At 37.0% G+C, this 17,269-nt stretch overlaps 1 protein-coding gene across 17 annotated transcripts in view; it reads left to right on the top strand.

The window, feature by feature from the left end:
* The window catches only part of NAB1 (NGFI-A binding protein 1), a 48,293-nt gene that overhangs the window by 20,795 nt on the left and 10,229 nt on the right, over positions 1-17,269 (top strand). For 14 of the 17 annotated variants that reach the window (XM_050751887.1, XM_050751892.1, XM_050751891.1 and 11 more), the window contains 3 exons: positions 5,447-5,580; positions 8,216-8,267; positions 8,497-8,595. In XM_050751887.1, the coding sequence (XP_050607844.1) occupies positions 5,447-5,580; positions 8,216-8,267; positions 8,497-8,595 (285 nt within the window). The remainder of the gene's footprint in view (positions 1-5,446; positions 5,581-8,215; positions 8,268-8,496; positions 8,596-17,269) is intronic. The other 3 variants (XM_050751900.1, XM_050751898.1, XM_050751897.1) reach the window with 1 other exon arrangement.

Raw genomic sequence — 17,269 nt, 5'->3', positions numbered from 1 at the left:
ACCATGAGTTATTTAAAAGTGTTTCTTTATTTCCAAATATGAGTAATTTTTTTCCTTAATTATTTTTCCTAATGATTTCTGACTTAATTACATTGAGGGCAAGAGTACATGGTTTGTGTGATGCCAACCCTTTAAAATTTGTTGAGAGTTTAGTTATGGTTCACTCTGTGGTCTGTGTTTTTTACGTTTGGAAATGATATCTTAAGCGGTTGTTAGTAGAGTGTTCTGTATGTGTCTGTTCTAACAAGCTTACTAACTCTGTTCTTCAAATCTTAGGTTCTTAACTATTTTGTCTGCTTGCTTTGTCAGTAAAAAAAGAGTTGTGTGCTAAACTTTTACTGTGATTGTAGCGTCTGTTTCTCTTTGTATCATGCAGTAATCTTATCTTTAATAATGAATTTTGCTTTAAAAAGCTGTTTTCTTTAATGTTGATATAAATACATGAGTTCTCTTTTTGTTAGTCATTGCCTATTATTGCCTATTACATCTTTACATCTCTTTTTTTTTTTTTTTTTTTTTGGAGACAGGATTCACTTTGTCACCCAAGCTGGAGTGCAGTGGTGAGATCACAGCTCACTGTATCCTCGACCTCCCAGGCTTAGGTGATTCTCCCACTCAGCCTCCTGGGTAGCTGGGACCACAGGCATGTGCCACCACATCTAGCTAATTCCTCCCTCCCTCCCTCTCTCTCTCTCTCTCTCTCTCTCTCTCTCTCTCTCTTCCCCCCTTCTTTCTCTCTCTTTCTCTCTCTCTCTCTCCCCTTCTCTCTCTCTCTCTGTTTCTCTCTCTCCCCTTCTCTCTCTCTCTCTCTGTTTCTCTCTTTCTCTCTTCTCTCATTCTCTCTTTCTTTCTTTGTCTCTCTTTTTGTAGGGACGGGGTTTCCGTGTTGCCCAGGCTGTTCTCGAACTCCTGGGCTCAAGCGATCTATCTGCTTCAGCCTCCCAAAGTGTTGGGATTACAGGCGTGAGCCACCACACCTGGCCTACTGCTTATTATATCTTTATGTCATCCTTTTATTTTCAGCCTTTCTAATCCATGTTTTATATATATCTTTTATAAATACTAATCAGTTGGATTTTAAAGAACCCAGTCAGACGTTCTTTGTTTTTTAACTGGAACATGTGGTCCATTTACATTTATTATATGACTAATATTTTGGATTTTTTCCCATTATTTTATTTGTATCTCCCCTCTAGCCCTGATATACTTTAGTTTTTTTTCTGAGAGGGGCCAGTAATGGTACCCTAGCCTTCCCAGTGCTGGAAATGAAAGTCCTGATTGCCTTTTGAGCCTCCCTAACACACAGTTGTTCACAGTGTTTTTGTGCCGACAGTACTTAAAGTCACAATCATTTAATTGTTGGAGATTATAATTTTAACAACCTGTAAAGAAAGTTTTTTTAGGAATCAGTAAATCACTCTTTTTAAGGATAAAGATAACTGTAGTGAGTCCACTTTTTAAGTCCAGTTATAAAAGATAGAAAGCTAACTTTAAGAGGCCGTGCGTGGTGGGTCACACCTGTAATCCCGGCACTTTGGGAAGCCAAGGTGGGCGAATTGCTTGAGTCAGGAGTTCGAGACCAGCCTGGCCAACATGATGTAACCCCGTCTGTACTAAAAGTACAAAAAAATTATCCGGGCATGGTGGTGCATGCCTGTAGTCCCAGCAATTTGGGAGGCTGAGACAGGAGAATCGCTTGAACCCGGGAGACTGAGTCCGCGCCACTGCATTCCAGCCTGGGTGACAGAGTGAGACTCCATCTCTAAAACAAAAAGGAAGCAAACTCTGAGAAATCTTTCACATAAAGAAATGAGTGGAATTTTGGTATTTTGGGCCACAAAAAGAGGAAATGGAGGAAATAAGTAAACCAGTAAGGGAGAATATCTTGTTACTTTATCCTTTAAACAAAATTAGATTATTGGCATTCAGAAAAAGCTAACAGTGCTGCAGCAAGTGACGAGTTGTTTGGGAATATTTTCATTTTTCTTTTGTAATTATATCATAATCGTTATTGATTTCATTATTAGCAACTAGGGAGCATGAAATCTAGGTAACACTGACAGAACACATGTTTTTAAGGGAGAGTTATTGATTTGTTCATTATTAGCAACTAGGGAGCATGAAATCTGGGTAACACTGACAGAACACATGTTTTTAAGGGAGAGGCTTCATGAATCAGCTTTTTATTACAACTCGGGGGTGAGCTAGAGTTATTTCTCCAGCCTCAGTTTTTTACCAGGTTCCCTGAGGGCCTGGAGTTTAGTCTACTTTTTTGGTTTGTGGGAGCCTGAATTCAGTGACAATGAATGCATTGTGTTTATTTTTCTTGGTTTCTGGAAAGGTAATAGAAGGAATACTAGAATATTGTTTTCAATTTGTGTTGAAAAGTTACTTTCTGTGGTTGTGCATAAGCTAGTACCTCTGAAACGTTGTCAGTTAAAACACCTTACTGAAAATCAAGCGTTTCCTTAGTAATGTAGATTTATTAATATGAAAAAGAAATCGCTACATAAAAAGGTATTTGAGAATCCTCTTCAAGGTCATTTAGCTACTGCCATGCTGAAACTGAAGTTGATTTGTTTTGAAAATCATTATTTAAAGTATACATTTCACTTTTAACTCCAATAACATTGTGCCTTTCAAAGGCACTTAGGGGAGGAATTTATCTATTGATGACTCTTTAGGAGGAGGGGAGAAGGCTGAAAATAAATTCTTCCTTCAATTATGCTTTCATATTCAGCTAAGGGTTTAAAATAGGAAACTTGGGTTTATTATTATAACTTGCTGTCAGTGGCCAAATTAATTGTTTCAGAACAATATAAATTACAGTAATAAATTTGGGGAGGAGGATGTTAGATGTCTACGTCATACCATATACCATAACACATTCTAGATGGTTTAAATACTTAGGTGGGAAAAGTAAAATGATTAGACTAAATTATGGAACATTTATATATTATTAGAGTAGAAAGAGTTTTTCTGTGCCTGTCACCCACAGCATAGAAACTGTATGGCTGATGACAAACTTTAAAAAAAAAAATCCAATTACATATGATGAAGAGTTGACGCTGTTAATAAAGAATTCCTGAAGTTCTAAGAGAACAAAACATTGTAATGAGTCAAAGATGTAAGAAAAAACTTTAGTTTCATAGTCAAAGAGATGCAAATTATAACCAAATGCTGTTTTAGAAATGTAAAATTGGTAAAGTTTTAAAAAGATAATAACTAGTGTTGGTCAAGATTGTAGGAAATGTACTCATCATATAATCATTGTAACAGCATTATGATTTAGAGCAACTTCTCTGAGGGTAGTTTGGTGGAATGTATAAATTTCTTAAAATTTAGTATACCCTGTGACCTAACAGGTCTATTTGTAGGAATGTATTGCAAAGAAATAGTTGGATATGTGTGCAAAGGTGCACATTTAAGAATCTCTTATGCAGCTTTTTTTAAAATAGTACATGGAAAACTGGAGGTAGTTCGATGTCCAGGGCGATGGTAGTTTAAATAATATATTGCTGTTTTCTACAATGGAATATTGTATGTGTGGGTAGTAAAAGTGATATTATAAAGGATTTTTCAATTCATTCATCAGTCAACAGATTTATATTGAACTTCCAACCCGTGCCAGATGCTAATGTAAACAAGCCGTGTCTCTGCCTTAATACATTGGTAGAAATAAAAAATATACTGAAAAAAGTAGATTACAAATTTGTATGTACATATATATTTAATGTTTATAAGTACACTGAAATATTGGAATAATGTATATTAGAATATCGTCATTCTGGATGGAACGATTGCATGCTATTTATTTTTGTTTTCAAAAATTTTAAGTAAGAAAAATTATTCTAAATAAAGATGAGATGCCTGGGTAGGGAGAAAGGGTGACTACAGTAGTCCCCTCTTATCTGTGAGGGACACATTCCAAGACCCCCAGCTGGATGCCTGAAACTGCAAATGGTACCAAACCTTATATACATTGTTCGTCCCTATACATGCATACCTATGGTAAAATTTAACTTATAAATTAGACACAGCAAGAGATTAACAACAATAACTGTTAATAATAATAAAGTAGGACAATTAGAACAATATGCCAGCATTACTGCTCTTGCACTTTGGGGCCACTGTTGAGTAAAATAAGGATAACTGGAACATGAGCACTGAGATATCAAAAGAGTCCATCTGATGACTGAGATGGCCACCAAGTGACTGACGGCCAGGAGTGTAGACAGTGTAGATGTACTAGACAAAGGGATGATTCATCACTCGGACGAGACAGAGTGAGATGGCACACAGTTTAAAACTTACGAATTGTTTATTTGTATAATTTTTCATTTAATATTTTTGGGTCACAGTTGACCACAGGTAACTGAAACCTCAGACAGCAAAACTGTGGGTAAGGGGGTACTGCTGTACCTGATTTCTTATGAAACGGAAACAAGAACTAACACTAACCACAACCTTGTGCCAGGTGTGTCTCCTCATCTATTCTTGTTAGAGCCTTTTGGGATAGTGATATTATCCCATTTTGCCTCTCAGAATACCAAATACCAAGCCTCTCAAAAGTTTTGCATGTCCAGAGTCATAGCTGGTAAATGATGGAGCAGGACTCTTCTCAGGTCTGTCTGCCATCACGTCCCATTTTCTTTTTGCTAATCATCGTGCCTTGGTTAAGTTCATCTTTTGCATATTAAAAAAATTTGATATACCTCTTGACAATTTCCTGTATCTATTTATACTGACAAAATTATGTGAAAATTTTTCTACTTTGTTAAACAATTACGATTTTGTGTTTATGATAACAGAATTTTAGTACAAAGTGTTTGGTCAACTAGCAACTCTATATTGGCAATATTTAATAATTATTGAATTATGAAAGCGTGGTAGAATTAGATGGATCTTAGAGATTAGTCCAAGACCTTGATTTTCCAATATAGCCCTAGTATGTGATAACTCTGTTTTTTACTAAGTGATTTGATAAATGTTTAAAATCATATGGTCTTGATTCCTTTTTAAGAATTTTCATGTCAGTTCTTAAAAAATCTGTCAGACTATCTACATTGATTTTTGGTTAGAGAAGTGGTGTCAGCAAATCCTGTATTCTGATATTTTGGTTTTTTTATAAGCAAGATGCAGAATATTTTTCACTTTTTATTTTCCTTGTTGTCTATAAACTCTCCTACCTAACCAAAAAAAGCATATAAATAAATAAAATGAAGATGACCATCATGATTAATTTGGGCTCTGTGAGATGGCAGATTGGTTGATTTTCTTCAGAAATTTGGCATTAGGAATAATTAGGAATAAATACTATTCTTATTTTTATGAATTATGATTTCATTATATAATGGTGTGACATTCTTATATTTTAAGTGAAATCTTTTGCATTTTGATGAAATTAAAATGTTCTTAATTTTGAAACTCTGTTTTGGATGTCCAGCTCACTGTTAATGAAGCAGCTGCTCAACTCTGTGTGAAGGATAATGCCCTGCTGACAAGAAGAGATGAACTTTTTGCCTTGGCTCGGCAGATTTCTCGAGAAGTCACCTATAAATATACTTACAGAACCACCAAGTAAGTATTTAACTAACTGTCAATATTTTTCCGTTGCTTGATAGAAGTAGAGTTTGAAACACTTGTTGATAGAATAAGCATTTCTGAAAAAGTAGAAGTATGATTATTGTTCTAGGAAACTAAACGATGCGGTGACTTTTGAAAACATTGCTAAGGTGACTTTTGTTGTTTAATCCTCCTCTTTCTCTTTTAAAAGGCATCATTCTCTGGGTTACTATAGCATTGTTCTAGTAGTGGTTTTAGACATTCGTCTCACACACACACACTTTGGTTTTGAGCGTGATGAGGGGATTTAGTCAGCATTATAGATGTATTTGTACGCCTGCTAACTACATGAACTTGTTGAACTCTGAGGAAATAGAATGGTCCTTTTTGCAAGGTGTTTGCAATCTGATGAGATTAGCTGAACATGTAAAACTACTCTATTGACTAATATCAAGGGAAAATTGAAAGATACTTCTATTACTAGCAAATGGGTTATGGAACACAAGTTTGAAATTTAAAAAACGTGATGTTAGAAAGCAATGGTGGTTTCAAAATTTAATGTAAACACAGCATATTTTTCTTCACCTTATCCTTACTTGAGCCATAAGCATTTTCTACAGGATAGGACCATTTGATTTTGTTCACTTGATTCCACACAGACCCCGATTTCCAGCCCACATTGTGTTGTGCCTGCCACTGCCTCTCTGGATGCAGATGACCACTGCATTAGAGTAACTCTAAGTTTTTGTTGAAAAGTCACATTCTGAGCACCCTCTCCAGCCCTAATAAATCGCATTCTTTGGGGATGGATCCCTGGAATCTGAACTTTCACAAGCATCCCAGAGCATTCTTGTGCATCCTAAGTTTGAAAACCAGCACTATAGGCATTTGCCATCATTACCATTATTTTTCCTAACTCACAGCAGTTTTATTTTCTGCCCTACGTCAGTACCTACGTATTTATAACTGACAAGTGAAATCATGTAGACTAAATGAACAGAGTAGGAATATACAGCACATTCTATGGGATTATTTATGAGGTTTTTTTTTTGGAGTTGGATAATCAAGAGCTGATTCACTGATTTTTAATTTTCTTCATTGTATTATACACCATTTTCTTTCTGAGTATTTAAATAATTTTCTTTAATCAAAGTGATACATGTCCACAATTTAAGAAGTCATACAATACGCAAGGCTTTCAGTGAAACTCGACGATTCCTGTGCTCTACCTTCTTGCTTCTCAGTTCCACGTTCCAGAGGCAACTGCCTTCAGTGATTTTTTAGCTGTTTCTTCTAGTAGTTACCTTCACCTTTCTTTTTTTTTCTTTTTCTTTATTTTTTTGAGATGGAGTCTTGCTCTGTTGCCAGGCTGGAGTGCAATAGCTCAATCTCAGCTCACTACAACCTCCACCTCCTGGGTTCAAGTGATTCTCTTGTCTCAGCCTCCCAGGTAGCTGGGACTACAGGTGTGCGCCACCATGCCCAGCTAATTTTTGTATTTTTAGTAGAGACGGGGTTTCACCGTGTTGGCCAGGATGGTCGCCATCTCTTGACCTTGTAATCCGCCCACCTCAGCCTCCCAAAGTGCTGGAATTACAGGCATGAGCCACCGTGCCTGGCCTAATCTATCCTTTTAAAGTTAAATGTACTTTAAAATATATTAACACTTTTACATAATTTAGAAGCCACCTTGGACTCCTAAGGTGCCCTCATTATTTTTTACGACTGCATGGTATTGAATTGTGTGGATGTGCTGTGATTCATTTAGCCCCACACCCTATTGATGGCTACTGGGGTGGTGTCTAGTCTTTCACTGTAAATAATACAATAAATAACATCATACATTGTATGTTTTGTTGATTCTGAGGTGTACTTTTTCACATTTTAACATCTTTTATATTGAAGTATAATGTAGTTGATGGCTTGTCGTAGTTTAATTAATTTCATAGTGGTACATGAAATAATTATGTGTCTTACCATTGATGGAACATCATTTTATATATGTGTAGGTACCTCTGGGATACGTTTTCCCAGCAGAGAAATTGCTGGGTCAGGGTAAATACATCTGTAGTTTCTGTAGATAGACAAAATGCATTTTAATCTCATGTAGCCATAAACATACATCTTAAATTGTCATTTTAGTGATTTTTATCCTAAATTATTCCTACTGAACCATAAAGGGATATCCTCCTTGATTTTTTTTTTTCATTATGTGATGATCATTAAATATTTATTAAGTGCTAGGTTGGGCACAGTGGCTCATGCCTGTAATCCCAGCAATTTGGGAGGCTGAGGTGGGAGGATCATTTGAGCCTAGGACTTTGTGGCTAGTCTAGGTAACACAGCGAGACCCCGTCTTAAAAAAAAAAAAAATTATTGAGTGGCTTTCATACCAAAGCCAGAGGTGGGGAGTTCTTAGGTAGTGGCCTTTTAAAATGTATAATTGTATCTGTACATTCCCCTAGTGTTAATTTGGAAATGATGAAAGATATTTTCTTCATTATTTTAATGTTCGTTATGAATATGTCATTTCTGGTGTTGGAGTTTCAGGGTATATATTTTGGTGGAAGATTATAGGCTGAGATGCCTTTGGAATAAAATCTGTTACTTTCTCAAGTTTTTGGTTTTTTTCCTCTCCCCTTTCCCTTAGGTCAAAATGTGGAGAAAGAGATGAATTATCCCCAAAGAGAATTAAAGTGGAGGTATGGTCATATGTTACATTTTCTTATGCTAATAATGTTTGTTTTTGTTTTAAGATCAAGCAAAATCTTAACTAGCTCAGACAAAACAAAAAAGATAGTCCCATAAACTGGTGAAAAATGGCTTTCAATCTTTAAAAAATATAGAATTTTGTAACTTTGAAATACAATATTTACAGTAATTTGAATTAGCAGACCAAGGAAAATTTTTTTAAACTTTTTTTTCTTGTAGAGATGTGGTCTCGCTATGTTGCCCAGGCTGGTCCTGCACTCGAACTCCTGGGTTCAAGTGATCCTCCTTCCTTGGCCTCCAAAAGTTCTGGGATTACAGGTGTGAACCACCATGCCCAATCCAAGGAAATTCTTAAATTTGGTGACTAGTCCAGTCAGTTTATCAAAGGTTGATTTGTAGTTGGTGTTTCTTACAGATTTAAAACTTTACTGGTTAAACCATTCCTTTTATAGTCTTATTTACATCATTAGTCATCAAATACAGAGGAGCTAACTTTTCGTTTCTTTATATTAACTATCTAAGGGAAATGATAATTTAGTAACTATAAATTACAGAGACTTTAACTAAAGCCTCTTTTAGAGGGTCACGGTTGAGCCTGCTCATTTGATTTTAGATTTGCAAGTGGTAAGATGGGAGTTAAGAAAAGCATACTTTTCTTAGGACTCTCAGAACTATAGAATGGTTTCAGAACTATTATTTCTTACAAATACTTTTTAAAAAGTCTAGGTCGCAGCAGAGTGGAAATCTGGTCAGGCGGCTCCTTTCTTTCTTTCTTTTTCTTTTAGGCAGGAGATGGAGATCAGTGTTCTCTTAACCATCCTGTTATTTAATTTCAAGTTAAAGCAAATGGCTTATATTTGACCACCCTAAATTTCTATAATCAGTTATATCTACAGAGTATCTATTTGTATGGCAGTAATCCTTTATTCATACCTAAGCCAGAGTTATCTTATAAAAACATAAATCCCTTTCTTTCTTAAATCTTTTCAGTGGCTTTCTACTGTACCTGGAATAAAATCTAAGCTTTTTTTTTTAAAGGATCTAAGACCCCACATGCTCTGACTGCAGCTTGCATCTCCTACCTTGTCTGCTGCCACACTCTGCATTCTTACTGTGTTCCAGCCACACTGACTGACTTTCTGTTCCTGAACATGCCAAACTCATTTATGCCTCAACACTCACTATTTTCCCCCTACCTAGACTTCTATTTCTTTAGATGGCTTCAAGTTACAGCTGTGTTTCCCCTGACTTCCCTGCCTCTCTTTCTAAAGGGGCACCCTCTCCCCATAATCACACTCAGGCTTATTCTCCTGGTTTGTTTTCATAGCATTTGCCAGTATTTGAAACTATTAGATACTTGTTTTAAATTTATTATCAGTCTGCCCCATTGGATGAGAATAGATCTCTTATCTGTGAATCTGCTGCTGTATACTTAGAGTTTATAACTGTCTTGCACCTAATAGGCATTTAATAAAATCTATAGAATGAATAATGAATGGCTGCAGATAAGCATCTTTGACTTAACACTTTATCCTAAAGCAGTGGCTCTCAAGGAAGAAAAGTATTTTGTCAAAAACAAAAAGCCACATTAAAAAAAGAAATGTGGGCTAGGTATGGTGGCTCACACCTATAATCCCAACACTTTAGGAGGCCAAGACAGAAAGATTGCTTGAGCTCAGGAGGTCGAGACCAGCCTGGGCAACATGGGGAGACCCCGTCTCTACCGAAAAAAAATAAAAAATAAACTACTTATATTTGTAACCTACCTCACTGTTAGCTCTGGAGTAATGTTTAAGATGGTTAACTCAGAAAATGTTGAAATTATCTAAAAGGCTACATTGAAAGATGATATTGAGGTGTGTTATCTCTTGCTCCCCCAGATAACAGGTTACTGGGTCCCTGTGGAGTTTGCTGTTAGTGACTCACTGCTACTTAAAGGGAAAGGCAGGTGAACATAGAAACTGCTAAGAAGGCATGTGCCATTGGAGGGCTGAGAGGAAAGAAAGCACAGAAACTACCCAGGGGCCAAAAAATTAGTCAGTTGCTAGGCTAGAAATACGTCTATATCTGTTTTTCACTATTGGCCCTAAGTGTGATCATGATTCAGGCTGCTCACATTTAAGCCACACTTGTCTAGCTTTAGAGGTCACTATTCAATATTGAAATTTGTGATCACGAATCTCATGGACTGTTTGAGCTGCAGTTGTTTCTTGATGAGCTTTATTGGTAAGTCTTTCTGACCCTCTCAGAGGCCTTGTATTTCATTACAGTGCTTTCAGTTTCTTATTAGAAGCCCAGAGTATTGGGCTGTGACATTAGATGTGGCCTTTCTGTTCCTTTAAATATACTCCACTAGAGATACTTGAATTATAGTTCTATATGGTTAGTTTATTGGTTTACTGCAGATCACAAAGCCACTTGAACAGCTCTGGATTCAAAATTAAGATAATCAGTGTTTCTTTTTCCTGTGAATAGCTCTTCTAACCCTTCCTAAAGATGACAAGCGACAATCGGCCTCAGGCTTCTTTAAATGCCTTTATAGACACTAGACTCTTGATTTTGTTTCCCAGAAATAAATAGTAACTATACCTTTGAATTTAGGACAGTGGCTCACTTTTTTGTTGTTGGTTTGTTTTTAATTTTGTTTTGTTTCTCTGTGGTTTCTTAAAAAGCACTTGTGTATTGCAGGTCATCAGTATCTCTTGAACATGTGTGTGTCTTCTGTGTATGTATACCTACACATGTAGATGTTGGTATGAATCCTTGTCTGTGCTGTACTATAAGTCAAATTTGAAATACCAGAACTATTGCTGGAAGCTGTTATGAGGTAGATAGTACCGGCTGTATAAAGTTACGACTCCCTTAAAACTTTTCACCAAGTACTGGTGCTTTATGTCTACCTTCTATATGACTTCTGGGGAGTGGGAGAATTTCTGGTATGAGAAGAGATCAGGGGAGACTATTGGGAAGGTGTAATTTGAGCTCAGTTTTTTAAAGAAGGGTAGAATTTCAAAAGGTAGGGATGTGGGGAGGGGATTGGGGTGGTATTATAAAGATAGACTAGCATGGGCAAAGACAGAGATAAGAAAATACTAAGCATGTTTAGAGAACATTAAGTTTGTCTAGGGAATGTGATTGACAAAAAGAACCTCATAAATAAAACTAGAAAGAATTTAGAATACTTTTAACATACTTTTTCTCATTTCATTTGAATCTTTCTCTTGTGATTCTCAGCTTATTATTTTCTATTTAAAGAAAGTAATATACAAGGCTGGGCATAGTGGCTTACTCCTGTAATCCCAGCACTTTGGGAGGCTGAGGCAGGTAGATTGTTTGAGTCCAGGAGTTCGAGAGCAGCCTGGGCAACGTGGCAAAACCCCATCCATACAAAAATTAGCCAGGCTTGATGGCATGCACCTGTAGTCCCAGCTTCTCAGGAGGCTGAGGTGGGAGGATCACTGCGCCACTGCACTCCAGCCCGGGCAACAGAGCACCCCTGTCTCAAAGAAAAAAAGTTTTAAGTAATGTACAAATAAACTTCAGCTTAGCCCATTTCAGCTTAGCCCATTTTAAAGTGTAACAGATTTCTCCTTACAGGACCCAAACTAATGAGACAAGTTTTTCTCTTTTTTTAAATCTTTAGGCATTCTGAAATCCTTTATAACAAACAATAAGCATACGTGCCGAATTGCTGGCTTTTTCCATCTTAAAAAGATAATTTTTACAGTGAACAAAAAGAAATGTAATGTTGAGCAGATGAATTGACATCAAAATAATTTGACCTGTAAAGGAAAGAGAAACATTTTCTTGCTTGTCATTATTAATGCAATAGGGTACACTAATACGAGTAGTGCTTTGTTCAAGCCCAATAAGATCTTTCGTTGCTCAATACTGTATTTTCCTGATCTATACCTGAAGGCTTGGGTGGAATGAAGTTTTAACTCATTCACTTGTCTGATTTTTCTACCTGGAAAGCTCTTATTTATATAGTAGGTTGTTCTCCCTTAAAGGATAGTTAGTTACTTATTTGATTTAAGCAACATAGCAGCATACACATTACATAGAAGAACTCAAGATAATCTGTTGTCCTTAAATAGTGTTCTTCCTTACAGGATATGTTGAACATTAAAAAACAGACTTTGAACTTTAATTCCTAGAGTATATGAAATGGACATGGAGAAAAAGATCACCTGCTAGCTTAGGTGTGCCTTAGGGAACCTACCATTTGAAATGAAATCTCTAGGGAAATGTGTCTTCAGCCCTTTATGCTACTTAGTAAGTGAGGCTGGGAATCCTTCTGCTTAGCCTGGATGAATAACATGTCCGCTGGAACACAGCCCTCTGTGAGTCCACTTTCAGGTGAAATGAAAATATATTTTGTTTATTCTTACTTATCTTTTTAATTAGATCTTCTAATTAAATCTTCTCGTTCTGGGGCGGTTTTAAAAATCACTACTTTGTATTGCTTTCATTTTGTGTCAGTCCCTACTAGGCATTTGGAATTCATTATCACAAACATTCTTGTCTAACCTATGTGGAGGCTTTATGATTTCCGTTTTACAGCCAAGGAGAGACCCAGACAGGCTCAGTATCTTCGCCCGTGTTGCCAAATTGCTATCCAGTAGCAGAGCCAGGGCTTCCTATCTATGTCTGATTCCTGAATGTCAAAGCAGTACCACCTTCCTAGGTGCTAATGATCATTCACAAAGCATCTTACCTGTGAAAAAAACACTATTGGGATTATACCTTTCCTCCTAGTGCTGTGTGAAGGGCGAAATGTGTGCAGAACTGGTAGTCTTTGGAAAGGGTGGATAGTGGCAGTTATTATTTTTTAATGCAAGAAATTTTATCTAGTAAACAGTTATAAGTTTTGAGTAGAAAATTTAGCAATGTAAGTTACAAAATATTTAAATATAAGAAATTTTCATTTGATATGCCAATTGTTTACATCAGAAAAATTAGTTTGATTTCCTTATGTCCTACCTATGAAAGGACATATTTAAGGTGGCTTGACAGCTCATTCAAGGAGATGAAAAATCAAGAGCCGAAGTCCCTAGCTCTCTTGTCTTCTCCTAAATTTTTTTAAATGTTAGTTAAAAGTGAATTCAATTGGTAACCTTTCTTTTTCATTAAGAACACACTGAGGTTCATGAATAAATTAGTCATTAACTCCAATGTTATAAGTAACATCTTAGAAGAGAGGAAGGATATATAAAGCTACAGTCTCCGAGCTGGTGATGGCAGCTGACTAACTGGACTGAGTGCTATATCTCACTTGAGTTTTCTTCATTCGCTGAAATTGCTGGAGACTGGGCAGAGATGGGAAATGACAGCATTCTTGACCCTGTGGGAGTCAGAGGTGCAAAGCATTCAGAGATAAGTGGATGAAAGAAATGAGGTTTGTTAATAGAGCCCAGGAAGTCAGAGAATTGGGGCTTGAAGAAGAAAGACCTAAAGGAAACATCTGCTAACAGTTCCAGCAGGTGGGGATGGGAGAGCGAGGAAGGGGGAGGAAAGAGGGTCAGAATATCCACCTACGCTGCTACTAAGCTTGTTGAAAAGAAAGCTGGTCTAATTTGACGTAGACTCTTCCCCTCTGGATCAGAAAAACAGAAGCATTACAATGTGCTATTCATACAGAAAGTGTGATTAGAAAAAAGGAAAATGCACGTGTGGGGTTGAGAACATCTGCTGTAACAAGTCATCTAGAGACAGCTAAGCAATGGCTTTAAAGCAGCTTGCTAGTGTTCGGCAGAAAGGTTGAAGAGGAATGGGGATGGAGACCAATGGGAAGAGAGTAATTAGGTCATGCACCAGCCTCCGTCCTATATCTTTTATTTTCTCAGTGACAGACCCAGAGTCTCGTCAGCAAGGGAAGACTGTGATTAATGGCATCAGCCAAAAATATGACATGGAGATAGATCGCTCATAGCATGGTGCAGCTAGCTGGTGCCTGGGAAACAAGCTTACGAGACATATAACAAAAGTTGCGCACCAAACATAATGTGAAAAAGACCGGTTTCTTGGGAATGTTCTCACTTTTATTTCTAAGTCATGTATTTTGGGGACCTTAAATCTACTTTATGTGACATGCAGTGATAGCTACTTGATTTCGTAGTTTTTCCATCCACAATGAACTATCAAGACTGGGAGTAAATAATGACTAACGTACTCAGTTGCAGAGAGATCACTGATTACTTTGGATATTGTTATTTATTACTTATTTTAGGCTTTTATTTATTAATGATGGGATACTGTCCATTTTCCAACAACTTTCACATGTAGAGTTTGAGGTTCCCCATCCAGCTTTTTCAGTATTCTCATGGTTGAATAATCCTGACTTTGGTGCTACCATATATTTATATGGCAATGTGTACTCTTCCAAGGTTCACTTATTTGCATTACTTTATTTAATCCCCACAAACTTCCAATGGGCAGATACACAGTGGTGTAATCCTAATTTAAAAATTTGGATCACTGGAAATAATGAGGTTTACTTTTTTGCCTGAGATCACGCAGCTGGTTCCTAATGTAAAATGACTAGATCATACCTTTCTCCTGCAAGCTCTTCCAGAAACAGTATTGAGGTGTTGGGGCTCATGGGGATTCTGACTGGTGCATTCCACACTCCACTCAGATTCTACTGATGAACTGATAACCCTCTAATCTGGGTCTCCAGCCCTGATTTTACCCCAAGCTCCAAACTCACTGCTCCTGCTTACCTGGCTTATCTACACACGGAGATCTCACTAGCAAATGAGCTCAACCGAATTTATTAGCTTTCGGGCCCCTCCCAGACCTCGTGATCGTGAGTTCTTTATTCTAGTAAATGTCATAACCAAACTCTCAGTTGCCTTATTTCTGCGGCACCTGCCACTATCCAGGTCTGGGCCTTCACCAGCAGCCCTCTAATGGGTGTCCCTGTCACCACCCTGAACTCCCCTCCTCCACGTGCATTCTCCCCATCACATTCACATGTGCTTTCTGAAATGCAAATCCAATCAGTCTCTTTCCTGAGACTTTCAATGGCTTCTCTTTGTATTTAAGATAAAATCTAAAATTCTTAACATAGCTTCCAAGGGCTTACAGAATCTGGCCCTATGTTTCCACCTTCCCTCGCCACTCCCTCTTTTTCAGTATATATTGAATATTTTCCAGCTTCCCAGAGTGTGCCCTGTTCCTTTTGCCTCCAGGGGTCTGTACCAGCTGCTTTCTTTTAGAACTCTCAGCCTAGACACCCTGGCCTCTGGGACACCTGCTCTGCCACAGCGCCCTCTGCTGTGCTCTGGATCTCCGTCCATTTCCCTCCCTGGACTGTGTTGTCAGGAGCGCCTGAGGCATGGCCATCTCGTTTGCCATTGTATTCCCATATTGAGTGCAGTGTATGAATCAGCTGGGTGGACATGACATTTTTGTTGAATGTATAAACACGTGTTTCTAGATTTCCAGTGTTCTTTTCACGTTCCCCAACAATGTGCTCTATATTCTCTGGTTGATTTTAGTATTAAATTTTGAGTTCTTCTCTAAGATGTCTATGCTTTGTAATTGTCCATAAAATTTCTTTTTTCCCCAGTATCGTGCTTTACTATGATTAAATCTGGTAGCTTTTTGGATGAACTTAACAGATATCAGTAACAAACATTTATCAAGTAGTTCCTTTGTGCCAGGCACTGTGTTAAGTATTTTTCATGAATTTTCTACTTCCTTAAAATGATTCTGTAAGTTAAGTACTATTGTTATCCCCAGTTTATAGATGAGAAAATAGATACAGAGAGATGAAGTAATCTACCCAGTATCACAGCAAATAAGTAGTAGAGTTGAGTTTTGAACTCAGTGCAAGTCATACAGTTAAAGCCTGTTCCGCTTATGAAAAACAGAGCTATAATTTCTGTTTATAGAAATGCCTGTATTCTTGTGAGTTTCATAAAGGTTGTAACTGTTTGAATTTATGGGCTGAGTGTAGGCTTTGAAGCTAGTGTTGTAGCTGTAAAAAAAAAAAAAAGGGAAACCCAGTCTTGAATGTGATGAAGATTAAATGAAATAATGAACATAAAATATAGAACATAGGGACTGGTAGATTCCTGGAAAGTGATAACCGCTCATATTGAAGTTGTTCTAACTCTTCTTCTAGCTTACCTCACTGAACTTGAGAACTTAAGCAGTTCCAGTGGGGTGGCGGTATGCTAAAGAGAAAGTTGGATTTTTCAGTCTAAATAAATAAGAAAACTTATTTGTAAGAAAACTGAAATGGCTAAGAAAAAGTGAACTTTGGATGTAGCTTGGACTGTGTCCACTTGTATGAAGTTCATTTTAGCTTGTTTTGTGATTATGTTCCATATACATCTGTGAGCCAACATGGAAACCTAGCAGAGTGGCTATTTTCAGCACTTCAGAAGTGCTAATTACATACTGGCCCACAATAAAGCTATATAGGACCATCTTAAGACGTTAAGTTTATTAGCTCTTGGCTGTATATCATGTCTTTGAATTTTAAAAATAGCAAATTAGTTATTACTTGGGGAATGTATTTTGATAGATAAAATATTTGAAAATGTGAAATCTGCAGTGGAGAAATAATTTATTGAAAAGACCCTGATGGGGGAAAATTTTTGAACCACTATCTTATATCCCAAATAAGGTAAAATAGTTTGTTATTATTACATCACTGCATCTTTTTCTGCTGTGTATTGTAAGAACTTTGGTTTTTAAGGATTTGCCCTCTACTGCAAATATATAGCTTATCAAAGAAGGGGAGAAATAATGTTTTGGAGTTTAATTGTTAATGCTAATTTCTGTGAGGAGTCCTTTAGGTGGTTTCACTAAAGTTACTAAAACCATGCTGTCATGATATTTTGTAGTTATAATGTTAATGAACAATAAACAGCAGAAAAAGAAAACTTTGAAAAAAGTAGTAGGTGGACTACCCAAGTATAAAATGGAAGTAATGTAAGTTGAAGTATTGTCCACTGCCTCCCAGATAGGCCCTGTTTAT

This window comes from Macaca thibetana, chromosome 12 (assembly GCF_024542745.1).
Source record: "Macaca thibetana thibetana isolate TM-01 chromosome 12, ASM2454274v1, whole genome shotgun sequence".
Taxonomy (NCBI): Eukaryota; Metazoa; Chordata; class Mammalia; order Primates; family Cercopithecidae; genus Macaca; species Macaca thibetana.
The sequence above is the reverse complement of the archived record's forward strand: the minus strand, read 5'-3'. Positions and strand labels throughout refer to the sequence as shown.